This window comes from Penicillium hispanicum (assembly GCF_028827665.1).
Source record: "Penicillium hispanicum strain IBT 35686 chromosome Unknown utg000008l_segment0_segment0, whole genome shotgun sequence".
Lineage (NCBI taxonomy): Eukaryota > Fungi > Ascomycota > Eurotiomycetes > Eurotiales > Aspergillaceae > Penicillium > Penicillium hispanicum.
The window spans coordinates 2,356,280-2,370,622 of record NW_026623200.1 but is presented as its reverse complement, the minus strand read 5'-3'; the positions used below and the strand labels follow the sequence as shown (position 1 = coordinate 2,370,622).

Sequence of the window (14,343 nt, the reverse complement as noted above, 5' to 3'; positions counted from 1 at the left end):
ATGCTATAATATTGCTCGTCACAACACCACAACATGCCCTTGCACGTCCAGTCGTCGTCGCCGCCGCCGTCGCGAAGACGCCGAGCATTGGAAGAGCGCAGTTCTGCCCACACCAACGAGAGATCGCCCACCCGGTCCCTGCATATGGTTCGGGAGCAAGAAGATGTTGATATCTACACGGCCACCCCATTCCCCACTAAGCCAGAGCAGATCTTGCTGCCCATTCCCGGCAAAGGACAGCAAGAGTACATCTCAGACACAGGTTTCAACTACTCAGACACGCCAGGCCCGTCGACGTCTACCTGGTCCTCACCCACGCTCAGCCATGGCGAACCGAGTAGCGGGCGAGCGCACTCCATTGGCGAGAGCTGGGATGTTTCGTCGACGGTGGATACGGGGAATTCGCCGCCGCAGATGTGGGAAGATGATCCAACATCCAGCAAATCCTCACTGCCAGAGATCCCTTCGTCAGGCAAAGCACCGGACTATGGCTCAGAGGCGTCGGAACCCGAGTATTCGGATGACGAGATGATTGTGTTGCCAACAGCTACGCCCACTATCAAAGCAGTGGTGTCTGAACCTCCCACATCGCCCAAGTCTGCCCACGAGGACGAAGAGTCCGTGATCGGCTACTCCAGCCCCAATATCGAGCAAATCGGAGCCCCATCAAGTCCTAACTTTGTGACCTTGGACAACTCGAGCATGAACTCTCTTCCTGTCGCCACATCGTCCAATTCAGAGTCAGATCCTCGCTCAAACTCGCTCTCCTCGTATGGGACCGTAGTCCGGCACCCGGGCGTGGCGCCGTGGATTCATGCAGCTTCATCTGATCGATTCAACTCTCAAACCCCGTCGCTCCGTTCCAGTCCCCCGTTGCGTACTATGAGGTCTTTTCGCTCGACCTCGAGACCGCCGTCGGCAAGCCGATCACGATCCCCGACTTCCTCTTCACGCAGTCTCCGCTCAGTGTCCGATATTGTGGCGGCTATCGACAGTGGCATTCCCATTCAGTATCCTCGCATCCGTGCGCCCTCGTCCAGCTCTCGCGCCGACACATCGATGTCCTCTGAGCGTGATTTCACTCCAGGCCCGGCCTCTGGTCGTTGGAACCCACATCTCTCCAGAGTATCATCGGTATGGTCCGACGAGGAAACTACTGGCCAATTCTCTCCACCGGAGGAGGCTGAATTGTCCGAGAGAAGTGCCCCATCCTCCGCTGAGTTGAAGGAGACTAGTACTTCGTCTGTCTGGCTGGTGAACGATCCGCATGAAGATGAGCACCTGGATAGCTTGACCAATCTTCCCATCCGCACCGGCTTCTCACACAGTCTTTCATCTGGCTCCAAACGCAGCAACAGCATGCGGAGCAATAGCATGCGGAGCATCAAGCGTCCTGGGACTGGTTCAAGCACGGTTCTACATATCCTCCCAACCTGGGCCAAAATCTATTACCGGGCAGATCCCATAGGCCTAAACTCAGCCTTGTCTATGATGGACACCAGTCGGCCATCTTCTGCTCGCCCGGGTACGGGAAATTCCAGTGTCTTCAATCTGATGCCCACGCCGCTCAACATCCCTCGACCTCGTTCAGCTGAACGACCGCTGTCGCCCGACCGTCCTCGAGATCTAGAACGTCCCCGTGGCCCTGAGCTCCCTCGCCAACCCGAACGGGTCCATTTCGTCCAGCGGCGTATCGAGAGCGACCCTCGAGACCCGCGTGCTCACTGGGTTGGGGAGCCTGAACAAGAAGACGTTGAATTGGTCGGCACCCCTCGCCATCGCCTGCGACACAGCTGGTCGCCCCATCTCTACACTGACCGACGTACAATCCAGCACTCCACGAGTGCGTGGACGACTCCATCGTTCGATTCAACCACCGAACCTGTGTTTGGGCGTCGGAATATACAGGTTTACTCCTTCTGCTTGGGATTCATCTTCCCACTGGGTATGTGACTCTTCTTGTATTGTTCCCTGACTCTTACTTACATGCTATTTACAGCCTGGATGATTGCCGCTTTCATTCCACTGCCCCCCAAGCCCAAAATGGGGCACGAAATGATGGAGACTGAGGGTGATATCGAGATGGCTCTTGAGTCGCAGCTTTTGACCCTACAGCAGCGTCGGTATGACAACACCCGGTGGTGGCGCAACCTCAATCGCTGGATGATCTCCCTCGGTACCGTGATCATCGTCATCATTGTGAGTTAGATCGCATTTCAAAACATCAAGTTTGACATCTAACATACTGCAGATCACTTTGGCGGTAATTGGTACTACGACTGGCTTTTCATAATAGCTTTTTCGAATGCTGCTTTGTGCAAACCTCTTCACGACCCTTCGATCTTTCATTTCAACGCTCTTACGACTGGACTGTCATTTTGTCAATCAACGCCTTCGTTGTTACACGCGCCTGCTCATTTTGTTCACCTTCCGGGACTTGTTGCACCGATTTACCAATTCTGTTTCCATTTCATTGCCATTTGCATCAGCAACATATTCGGATCCAACGATATCAAGAGCAGACCAGCATTCCAGTTTCCTTTTCTTCAGCCTTTCTGTGACTTTCTCATATCCACGCCATGCTAGCGAAAAGACTTGACTCGACGCATGGTTTGTTTATTCTCTTCTCTTCGCTGAACATTTTGCATATGACTGCACGATACGAATGTACGCCACATACATAATTCGCCTTTTCTCGCTCAATCGCTTCTCCTTCACTTCTTTGCCCTCTGACTTCGGTTATAAAATGCCCCTGGAGGGGGAGCCCAGTTTGACCTTCTACTTTTTGCATGACAGCCAATTACCCATGTAATGGACTCATGCTGTTTTCACTTGATTCTTATGTTTGATATACTGAGCTTTGGCTGGCGTACTCCATTTCACTTCATAATTTGTACTTTTGTACTAGAAGTCAATTTATTCTTGCACATGCAACGTCATTCCATAAAATTTAAACTGCCCATGCCATTGACCAATACACTCGATAACTCCGGAGAAGCAATAAGGTCTATGTTCTAACCGAAACGGTGACCACAATCATGGAAAGGTCTCAACTGGATCCGTTTGATATTCGGAGAAATTAAAAAAAAAAAAAAAAAAAAAACGAACATTAGTCTCGAAGTGCTCGAGGAGCCAGACCCCACGTACTCAATATTAACAAGCACAAGCTCGCCCCCACCAAGCTACAGCTTTCGTCCAATCTTCTGCTCAACCGCAACCTTGAGCTCTTCGCCAGTCGGCATAGTCACGGCACTTCCCCTTCGCCGACGTGACTCAATCTCCGCCTTGACTTCCTGGACGACCTCGTCGAGATCGCGCTCGGGATCATTTGGCAGGCCCAGGGTAGGCGGCCGCATAGATTCCGAGCTGACGGTGCGAGGCGCATGAGGACGGCTGCGGCGCTTGAGCTGGCTAACCAGGTAGGCCTTTGCTGGGGAGGCGAAAACAACCAGCGACAAGGCCGTTCCGACGATACCGTAGAAGTACACGCGTCCCCAGACGAGCATCGAGTCCCCAAAGCTCAGGATGATGAAGGGGAGCACGGCGAAGGAAAGGGTGAGCTGCGTCGCGAACCAGCTGAAGATGTCGTAGTAGCGCTTGTACGCGGTAGGTTTGGACCCGTCGGGAGTCAGGAAGAAGGGACGGATGTAGCGGCGGAAGTCTGGTAGTTGTCAGTCAACCGGATAGCAGAAAATCTTCATAAGAATGGCGCTTACTCTTTGCCACGGTCTGGATGAACGAGCCTAGCACGAAGGTCAGGTAGTAGCCGGGATAGAAGCCGTGCCACAAAGCGCTCGTCGCGAACGTCGCCATGCTGGCGCGGAAGCCGGGCTTCTTGCCCTTTGGCGTGACGCGCAGGTAGATGTAGTTGCGCAGCCAGTGATTAGTGTTCTTGTTCCAGCTGCCAAGGTAGCCGTAGGAGTTCTGGGCTAACTCCAGGCTCCACGGGTCAACATTCTCCAGGCGGTTCCAGAATACCTTTCCTGATTTGGGATCGAACCCATTGTATCCCATACCAGACAGGATACAAGCGCCTTCGGTCAGAGACCAGACGCCATAGTACTTGAAGCGGGTAGTAAACCCGAGCATGTACAAAGTCCACACGCGACGCAGGAAGGAGAACTCCATGAATGCATCTGATAGCACGAACTCTGTGGTGAATTTTGAACTCAATTGCAGGAATACAAAGATCCAGACCAGACCAATCGCTGCCTTCTTGAAGGCAGGGGTACCACTGCGAGGGATCTTACGCTTCTTTCGTGTCGGCGGCACCTTAGAGGGATCGGTGCCGGGGGGGATGTCAAATAGAGTAGTGTCGAGCCAGCGGCGGTAGTCAACATATTCGAAGGATGGTCCAGCGAACAGCGAGGGGAAGAACAGAACGTAACCTAGGTAATCGACAATGCCTGGGAACTCGGCAATGGCCGAATACTTCTGCGGATCCGACAGCTGATCTTGAGGCAGGCGCCCGTCATGGATGTTCCAGCAGAAAGAGGTAAGCTTCATCACGAGGACCATTTGAGCTCCTGTGATGTCGATCACCTGCGCGTCGTCTAGGATCTGGCGGTAGATATGGCTAATCGACATGTAGCCCATGAGGAAGATGAAGCCGATCCAGGGCATCAATGAACCGTCAACATAGTAGGCGATCGCATAAGTGCCAGCTGCGCTGTACAAGAGCGTACGCAGGCCGTCCCAAAGGTCGAACAGTCCGACAATGTAGAAGAGCGAGGCACCGATAATGAACGCATTCTTTTTCCAAGGCTGGGCGTCCGGGATTCTTTTCAGCAGGGCGGCCAGCGGGTAGGAGAGCAGGAAGGAGGCGATCAGTTTGACTGAGATGAAGTGTTAGAAGCTTGTCAAGGTCAGTTGCGAGCAAGAAACTTACGTTCATCCACCGATGCGCCTGTAAGGCGAGCGGGATAGTCGAACACTGCGGGGAGTTAGTCTGAGCTCTAGAAGCTCCCTAAACTCCATGAGAGGACACGCACGAGTGTCTATATATGGCAACATGGCGCCGACCCAGGTAGAGACTGACGTTCAGAAGAAAGATTGCATCCACGCCCCCAGAGGCTAACAGAGAAGAGAAGAAAAAAGGTCAAGCGATCGCCGGGGTGGAAATGTCATGTGGGAGCGGACGCGCCCAACATTCAACAACTTCACCTTCTCCACTTCCCCCACGCTTTACACCATCCGCGCTGAGCTTCAACTCTCTCCCTCTCCCTGTTTTGTTCGCCGCGCCCGGGCGCTCCCTTCACCATGGATGTTGTCGCCGCCGTCTCGGGCTACATCTCCAAGATGGTGACGGCCGGCGAGTCGGCTTCAGGGTCTTCGTCCACCAAGATGAAGATCTTGCTGCTTGATAGTGAGACAGTGGGCATATGCGCTTGAACTAGATCCTCGCCGGCCATGATAGCTGACCTTCAATCAACAGGTTCCGATCGTCTCGACCGCTATAACCCAATCCGCCCTCCTCAACCATGAAGTCTATCTCATTGACCGCCTGGACAACGCCGCGCGCGAGAAGATGCGGCATCTGCGATGTCTGTGTTTCGTGCGCCCATCCCCCGGCTCCATCCAACTTCTCATTGACGAGCTTCGAGAACCCAAGTACGGCGAATATCACATCTATCTGAGCAACCTCATACGCAAATCGTCCCTGGAGCGGCTTGCCGAGGCCGATAGCCACGAGGTCGTTCAATGTGTGCAGGAACAATTCGCCGATTTCTTAGTGATCAACCCGGACCTGTGCACACTCAATCTGGGATTTCCACTGAACAGACTGTGGAGCAATACCCCTGACCTTTGGAATCCCGATTCGCTGCAAAGAGCCACGGAGGGGGCCTTGGCTCTGCTACTGTCGCTGAAGAAGAACCCATTGATCCGCTACGAGAAGAACAGTCTCTTGGCCCGAAAGCTTGCGACCGAAGTTCGATACCATATAACGCAGGAGGAACAGCTGTTTAATTTCCGCCGGACGGACACGCCGCCAATTCTCCTTATTCTAGACCGTCGCGATGATCCGATCACCCCACTCCTTACACAATGGACCTATCAAGCAATGGTACACGAAATGCTTGGCATCAATAACGGACGAGTGGACTTACGGGACGTGCCTGAGATTCGGCCAGAGCTCCAGGAGATCGTCTTAGCTCAAGATCAAGACCCGTTCTTTAAGAAGAACATGTACCAGAATTTCGGCGATCTTGGTCAGAATATCAAGGAATATGTGGAGCAATACCAGACCAAGACGCAAAATAACATGAATATCGATTCTATTGCGGATATGAAGCGCTTCGTGGAGGATTACCCGGAATTCCGCAAGCTCTCAGGCAACGTGAGCAAGCATGTTACCCTGGTGGGTGAATTGAGTCGGCGTGTTGGTGAGGACAATCTTCTTGACGTGAGTGAGTTGGAGCAGAGTTTGGCCTGCAATGATAACCACGCCAGTGATTTGAAGTCATTGCAGCGGATTATCCGGCTGGAAAGTGTACCTGCCGATAATAAGGTGCGCCTGGTGGCCCTGTATGCGCTACGTTACGAGAAACACCCCAACAATGCCTTGCCGATTCTCCTTGATTTGCTGGTGACGGCAGGCAACGTGCCTTCTAACCGAGTCAACATTATCCCCAAGCTTCTTGCCTATCACCAATCTCTCCAAGCTCCCCCCGTTGCCGGTGGATTTACCGACCTCTTCGAGTCAACTTCGTTTTTCACCGGTGCAAGGGATCGTTTCAAGGGCCTCAAAGGCGTTGAAAATGTCTATACCCAGCACTCACCACGATTGGAGGTGACCCTCCAGAACCTGATTAAAGGTCGTCTAAAGGAGCTGCAATACCCGTTCCTCGAAGGCAGCGGACATACCCGTGACAAGCCGCAGGATATCATCGTCTTCATCGTTGGCGGCACAACATACGAGGAGGCCAAGATGGTGGCACAGGTCAACGCTAGCTCCCCCGGAGTGCGTGTCGTATTAGGTGGCACATCAGTTCACAACAGCACCACCTTCCTGGAAGAAGTTGACGATGCCGTTGGTAGCTGGCCAGAGCCCAGTCCCTCGACAGCTGCAGGACGGCTGCGCCGCGAGGTCGGACGATAAACGGCATACAGGCATTAGCGTATATTGGAAATCAAATTATGATACTGTGTTCAAAGGGCGCAATTGTTCCTAGTGATGCTCCTTAGTTGCTCTGTATGTTCTGACGTAGTTTGATGCTCTGGCGGCCGAGAGAATGTGGGTCTTAGACCCCCGGACGATGCGGAGACGGAGATTTGATCGTTTCCTCGCCTCTTCACCTCTCCTGGTCGAGTGTCATGGAGCAGACTTCCCCTCCGAAGGGAGGAGTCTCATCTCCGACCGCTTCTCGAGAGCCTCGATTGCATCTTCCCTCGACAACCGACCCTCCAGGCTCGCAGAACCCTCCGAAACCGCTCGTATGGCTGGTAAGCGGACCCTCCCACTTTGGCTGATGGGCAGTGCGCGCAGAAGGCCAGACCCGGAATTCCAATACTAATCATGCCTTATATACTCCAGATATTTGGTGCAACAGGCCACATGGGCCGCTCCCTTGTGAAAACCGCCCTATCGCGCAATGACCTCGTAGCGGCCGTAGGGCGCACATACGAAAACAGCCCCGAGGTTATGAAGGAACTGGAAGACGAACATGTGAACTGTCTGGGGCTGCTGTGTGACGTGCGCGCTCGCGAGACCGTCAAACGAGTAATAGACCGGACTATCGCTTGCTTCGGGCACATCGACGTGATCGCCAATTGCTCCGGATACGGCGTGATTGGGGCATGCGAGGACCAGGACGAGTTCGATATTCGAAACCAGTTCGAGACGAACTTCACAGGAACGCTAAACATGATCCAGCTCTCATTGCCACATTTTCGGGAGCGTCGAGCGGGTCGATATCTCATTTTCAGCTCGACATCTGGTGCGCTTGGGGTTCCGGGGCTGGGACCTTACTGTGCCTCGAAGTATGCAGTTGAAGGACTGATGGAGAGTATGCTATACGAGGTAGACAGCTTCAACATCAAGGGCACGCTTGTGGAGCCGGGGCATATGCGCCGCGATGATATTGGAGATCTGGTCTCACCATCTGTCATGGCAGCCAATCCGTCCGAACACAATCTTTCTTCGCCGCTGCCGTTGTATGGCCATTTCCTGGTGAAGCCACCCAGCGAGCCATACAACACACCCACATCGCCAGCAGCGCATGCTCGACGCATGCTCATGTGGCTTGGTGATAAGCAGCCCGCATCTGCGGTGAAAGCAGCACATCTTGTTTGGGAACTTGGCCACTGCGCTTACCCACCACTACGTCTCATTCTCGGAACATATGCCGTTGAGAGTATTCGGGATCGTTTGAAATGCATCATAGAGGAGATTGAGGACTGGAAGCATCTCAGCTTTCCCCTGAGCGGGTCCCAGCCAGCCACTGCAGCTGGTCGGGAACGATCGTCCACGCAGACAGAAGGGAACGAAGGCAGCAATAATACAGGCTGAAAGGATTGAATGGCTGTGGCAATAATTTTCAGATTTGATGATCATGTCTTCTGATCAAGGGATGATATTCCTCACCACAAATCAGTTCTGGCACTCCTCTCGACCCTCACGCATCGTCCATGGTCTACAATCTGACCTCATGTTGGCTGATGCTCAAGACTCCACTTGCACACCAAGGTCAGTATCTCTTCATCTCAATATTGATTTGGTTGGGTGAAAGGCGACCACCATCATGCCTCACAAGGATCGTTGGGTTCTTCTACCACAGTATCTACTGTCAGTTGTTCATCTAGGCTTGGACACCAGCGATGCGGCGACTATAGGGACGAGGTGACTGGGAAGCTTTATATGGCCATTCTTTCAGGGGGGGGGGGGGGGGGGGGGGTATTGGAACAGGGAAGCTGCTCGCAATTGGTGCGCACAGCACAGCGTTTGCATCGTCAATTTAATTATACCCAATGTCCTTATCGCGAAATGTAACAATCCATACTCAGAGAGTATCTACATTTTCGCTTGACAGATACCTAAAAGCATAAAAATATCGATGAAAAATTTCATCATCGTCAAAACAATCAATTCGTGAGAGAGAGATATGTACCACGCTAATACTTTGTAGAAAAAAAGTATACAGGAGAAGACACATGCTATGCTACAGGGTTCATGAGATTAAACTCGGGTCAACATAGACATGACGAAGCGTGGCAACACGATCTATTTAATCATGAACGGACAGATCGAAGTACAGGGGCATGATCATAAATGGGGTATAGCTCAAAGACTGCTATAAGTCACTTGCATGAATGACACACGTCTCCTTCGCATGCCAGATGCGACGTCGTCTCACCACGTCTGCGCCGAAAGTATCCTTGATACCGTCATCAAGGGGCCGGGAAGCGGCGTCATGGTCGTCTTCCTTGTGATTATTATCAAAGGGCCACAGAAGGCGGGCCTCTTCGATGCTAGCACCGAACTCGTACTCGCCGCGACAGAGGACTGTCACACCGATGGAAGTTTCGGTGGACTCTCCGCTGTGCAATATGGGAAGGGATTGCTGCAACATGCCGGTCCAGGCGAGACGGCGGGTAAGGTCCAGAGCAACATTGTTAGGCTGATGGCGCAGACTGGGTTGCAGGCGAAGCAGAGGGTGGATGGGTCGTGAGGAGCGGTTGCGGATTGCAACGGAAAGAGTCAAGAGGTCATCTGTCTTGGCTTGGAAGCGAGAGCGGCCAGTTTGGATAACAGGAACAGACAATCCCTCCTTGGACGCAGAGGCAGCAGAGGGCGAGGTCAGAGAGAAATTGATTTCGACGTCCTCTAGACGCATAGCCTCCACCATGCGGGCGTTCAGGCGGACATTACGGAGGTCAATGGAGCCTTCGCGGCCAGTGGCAGGCTCCTTCCAGCCTCCGAGTACTCTTTTGAGGAGCTCCTCGCGGAACCAGAAAGCTTCTCGAGATGCTGCCTCAGCTTCAAAAGAAAGCTTATTGGCGCTCACAACAAACTGACGACGAGTGCCTGTGTTGACGACCGGAATGGATGCGTGCGGATTGTCCAGATAGACACGAGGGAGCACAAGAACAAACCTAGAGACCTGTCCAGGCTGGAGGTCCCCTTCGACAGAGTACCGCCCATTTGAATCATCATCAGATAGAATGGAATGTTCACTGACACGCAGCCACACAGACAATGGGCTCGGCCATGCATTGCGCAGGTCTAACAAGACAATACAGTGATCAGGTCCATATGCCCCATTGCCCAGACGCGAGAGGACTTGAGAAAATGGATCATGGTCGGTGGTGGACAACGGCGTATCCGGGCCCTGTGCGGAATCAGATCGCGCATTAAGGTGATTGCGCCACGCAAAATCACCGCTAAAAGGTAGTACATCACAGCGAGCGACCTCGACGCTCGCATTCACCGTCACCGTCAACGGAACAAACAACTGTCGAGTGTAGAATGTGTCTGGCAGATCATCCTGCTTAGAACCGAGATACGAGTAGTCGATTTGCACTGTCGTTTCCTGTAAACCGGGCTTACCCAGTACATCGACAGTGAAAGTAGCCTTCTGCCTCGCTGGGATTGAGCAAACATTGGAGTCTGAGCCCTCGCGGCGCCACCGCAAAGCTGGCTGGGTGGCTAGTTTCAATTCCAGCTCATAAACCTCAACAGGTAACAGGTCTTTGTTCCTAAGAGCGGATTGAAGCTGCCGGGTGGTCGAGTCTTGGAATGTAAACAGAACGAAAGCAACTGGACACGAGGACGTGTTTTGGAGTGTAATGGTGAATGACTTAACCTCTCCCTCCAGAACCATCATTGCTGACTGTGACAAGGACATTGATTCGATGACAAGCGAGGGCTGTTTACCAATAACCTTGACCTGACATGTTACCGTCTCAGGACCTCTCTTAGCAGAAACTTTTCCATCCTTCGACGTTGTAGAGCTCCAAGACACCGGGCGTTCGGTGAGTGGCTTCTTGGATGACAACCCTGTTCGCTTGAACTTGACCTCCGGTTCAGGCTTCCACATATTTTTGAATATAGGGAATCTTCGCATCCGACAGTGGCGCACCTTTACAATGCACCCTGTGATGTTGAGATTTCCATCCTCATGGGCGGTTCCAAGTACGATGACATCTTGAAGAGCAAGGGGAGGCAAAATGAAGTTTTCTGCCACAGCTTCGAAGGACACGCCGTCACTTTCTAGGCGCAGATGCTCAATGTCAACCTCAAATTCGTAGGGGTTTTGAAGAGTGACTCGGAATGAAGCAGGCTCATCAGCCACAGCAAGCATCTCTAGAGCCTTGCTGTTAGGTTTGGCAAAAGGGTTGTACAGAAATGGGTCTTTCTTCGTCTTCTCGGAACTTGCGGTAACAGCATCCAATTCTGATTTGAACCGACGAACTGGCCTTCTTGGATCTGGCAATGCCAGCAGTTGGACATCACGTACGAGAAAGTCGTCCCAATACTCTGCAGCTATGTTGGACGCTCCCAGCCGGTTCGCTGCACCAACAGTGCGCTTGATGTTGTTCAAAAGACGAACTTGCTCATCTGGTGGCAGGTATGGGGGCACTCTGTAAGTATCCCCTAGCATTAGATCACCTCGGATGGTCTGTAACAGTTCCACAGTGAAACGAAGGACGCCGTCAAAGTCGGGAAGTGCTTCACAGCAGTTGATGCACGCCTTGAGGACATCGATCTTTAAGTTGAGGTCGCCATATCTATCCAGGACAATGTGTCGGAAAGAACGTTCCGCAATACCAGCGACCGAATCATACTCAGGGCATTCTCCACCGGGGACAAATGACTGGCTTTGCCGTTTCTCCCATTCAAACGACGCAGAGGGCTGAACTCCATAGATCTCACCTATTGTAGCGAGAAGAAGACGAACGCTTGATTCCATGTTTCCAGGTCCAACATCAAGAGCGTTTACATCAAAGGCGGCATCACTCAGAGACGCCAGCCCGGCGGCAGGATGAATCCCTACCTCCGCAGCACCAATCTTCCGAGCCTGTACAAGACTAGGCACCATCACGGTAAGAAGCTCGCGCATGATGAATGCCTTTTTCCGTGGCAAATCGAGAGCATTGAGTACTGATACAACTCCGACGACGATAGGAACGGCATCGGTGGCCGGCAAGTCTGTACCCAGAGCAAGTGGGAGTGCTCGATACAAGAAGTTCGCGATCTCTGATTTGCGAAGCAAAACCGTTCCACGGGGAAGTTCGGGTTGGTGTAATGGAATGAGAGGTTCGTTCATCACAATGTGTTTGAGGGCATTGTCGTCCAGAGCGCCATCTCGGATTCGAGCTGACACTAGCAGCCTTGTCAACCGAATGACTGTCTCCGAAAAGACAAGTTGAGGAAGAGGCTCATCCGTGATGTTGGCGGCACGATTATAGAGGTTGATAATGGTGTTAGAGAGATCTGGCAATAGGTTGGCGAGATTTTGAAGAGAGATAATGCGGTTACCCGCGGATGCTGGCGCAGTAGTCGAGTCTCGATGGGACTTGGAGGACTTGTCGGCAACCGGGTAGAGAACCGCCGGGATCTGGTTTATATAAGTATTTTGTGGAAACCCTCTGACGACTATGCGCTTACCTGAAAATCCATGCCTGCCCATCCAAGCATGAGGAGACAAAGGAGAATGGATTCCAGCGCCTTGCCATGCCAAACATAGTCGCTGCCTGCCCGGGCATTGTTTGCAGCTTCAATCAGTTCTTTGAGAGCATCGTGCCATCTTCCTGCCTGCAGGAATAGGGTGCCAATCACTACACCGACACGACCCTTGATGCGATTCTTGGTTCTGTCTGTAGCGCTCAAGCCACTGACAGACATCCGATCGCGACTGTGCTCCTTCGGTGAAGGGATGGAAGGACTCTTGCCGCCAGAGTTTGTGCGAGAGAGGTGGATTGATCGAGTGATCTCGTCAAAAGTTGTAGGGGTTTCATGGTCACTTGGAGCAGGAGAGGTAGTATTAGAGCTGAGCGGTGTTTCTGGTGTGCCGTTAGGATTGGACGGTAGCTGTGCAGGTAATGTCATTCGATTCAGTAATCGGTCCACTGCTCGAGGTCGCAGCTCTGGATTGCGATGTGGACCCCATGAGGAGGCTTTGGGAGACTCGATTGAGGGGATGCTTTGGATCGTTTTGGCAAACTCATCCAGCTCCGAGAGCAAGACTGAGGTGATGTCACACAAAACTGTTTTCATAGTTGTAGCCTTAGAATCCTCGGGGCGAGGGACCCAAAGAACATCATCCGGTCCATTTGTGATCTTTTCCAGACCCTCATAATCAAAGATTAGAAGCTGATTCACTAATGCTCGCGGGTTCATCTCCTTCACCACATCAAGCTCTCCTAGCAACTGATCCAAGTCTTCCGGTGTGGGGTACTTCTCGTTTGGCGAGGAGTTTCTGGCTAATTCTGCCCCATCAGCTATCGCAATAATCACCAAGGGTTCTCGGAATATTTCAAAGGGGAACAGTTCGAGGTGCGATGTGGGGGGGACCGAGAAGGACAGATCGTAAAGAATCATTCCAGAAGGGAAAGCAAGCGGTGAAAACATGTCTGTAAGATATCATTGTCAGCTCTCATCCCAGCGATTAGAATCGTTCTTGGGCTCATCTCCAGAAAAGAGCGTAGCGTACTTCGGTTTGGCCGAGAATCGGGACTGATGTCCCCTAACCGAACCACATTTTCAGCTTGAAGCCTGCCAGCAAAGCCTAAGAACCGGGAGCGTTTGATCTTTCCGATGGGGAGCAGAAGCGCCCGCAGGCGCACTGGCGCAATTGGTGATAACGGATCAACTCCCATGTTGTCATTAGAGGGAGACCGAAGTACAAGCGGTCGACGATATCAGGCCCGCATCCACGAACAACCAGCTTCTGCGGAGGTCATCCGTCGGCGAAGAACGGTGGCAGGAATTGTGGCGACCGTAGATCAACGGGCAGCGACAGGACCAGCTGCAGAAACAATGAGCGACTGAGCTCAACACGAAATCCCAGTCCGAGTGCTCCTGAAGCCGCGAGGGAAACAACGCGCTTAGCTCAGCAGGCGCTGATCTAAGCGATCGATAAGCCTGCCCAGGCGCCCGGGTGCAGATAAGCTCCTCCGCACCTCCGAGTCGTCGAGTGGCCATCCCATCTCATCGCTGTTCAGAGTGCTGTTGTTGTGTTGTTGGTCGTTGCCCTCTACGATTTGCTTCGCCCGTTGGATATATTTATCAATTATTATATTGCCAACTGGCCTTGGGGTCACCGCCTTGGCCCTGTGAACCTTTATTTACCTCATGATATGAGGTAGGCAACTGCATTGGTGTACACCTACGACGCGCCACCC

At 52.5% G+C, this 14,343-nt stretch overlaps 5 protein-coding genes across 5 annotated transcripts; 3 read left to right on the top strand and 2 right to left on the bottom strand.

The window, feature by feature from the left end:
• Positions 1 to 33: 33 nt before the first annotated feature.
• On the top strand, positions 34 to 2,293 carry N7459_009735 (putative serine-rich protein; the record flags this gene model as incomplete). The annotated part of the gene is made up of 3 exons (XM_056948903.1): positions 34 to 1,945; positions 2,000 to 2,199; positions 2,252 to 2,293. The coding sequence occupies 3 exons, from the start codon at positions 34 to 36 to the stop codon at positions 2,291 to 2,293; spliced, it is 2,154 nt and encodes a 717-aa protein (XP_056796128.1).
• An 889-nt stretch (positions 2,294 to 3,182) lies between these two features.
• On the bottom strand, positions 3,183 to 5,013 carry N7459_009734 (lysophospholipid acyltransferase; the record flags this gene model as incomplete). Its single annotated transcript, XM_056948902.1, has 4 exons — positions 3,183 to 3,661; positions 3,717 to 4,835; positions 4,889 to 4,933; positions 4,992 to 5,013. 4 exons carry the CDS (start codon positions 5,011 to 5,013, stop codon positions 3,183 to 3,185), a joined length of 1,665 nt encoding a protein of 554 aa, XP_056796127.1.
• A 246-nt stretch (positions 5,014 to 5,259) lies between these two features.
• N7459_009733 (Sec1 family protein) lies at positions 5,260 to 7,099 on the top strand (the record flags this gene model as incomplete). The annotated part of the gene is made up of 2 exons (XM_056948901.1): positions 5,260 to 5,373; positions 5,435 to 7,099. 2 exons carry the CDS (start codon positions 5,260 to 5,262, stop codon positions 7,097 to 7,099), a joined length of 1,779 nt encoding a protein of 592 aa, XP_056796126.1.
• Positions 7,100 to 7,555: 456 nt separating this feature from the next.
• On the top strand, positions 7,556 to 8,509 carry N7459_009732 (uncharacterized protein; the record flags this gene model as incomplete). Its single annotated transcript, XM_056948900.1, has 1 exon — positions 7,556 to 8,509. One exon carries the CDS (start codon positions 7,556 to 7,558, stop codon positions 8,507 to 8,509), a length of 954 nt encoding a protein of 317 aa, XP_056796125.1.
• Positions 8,510 to 9,290: 781 nt separating this feature from the next.
• N7459_009731 (TRAPPII-specific subunit TRS120) lies at positions 9,291 to 13,818 on the bottom strand (the record flags this gene model as incomplete). Its single annotated transcript, XM_056948899.1, has 3 exons — positions 9,291 to 12,557; positions 12,608 to 13,572; positions 13,653 to 13,818. The coding sequence occupies 3 exons, from the start codon at positions 13,816 to 13,818 to the stop codon at positions 9,291 to 9,293; spliced, it is 4,398 nt and encodes a 1,465-aa protein (XP_056796124.1).
• Positions 13,819 to 14,343: the final 525 nt, after the last annotated feature.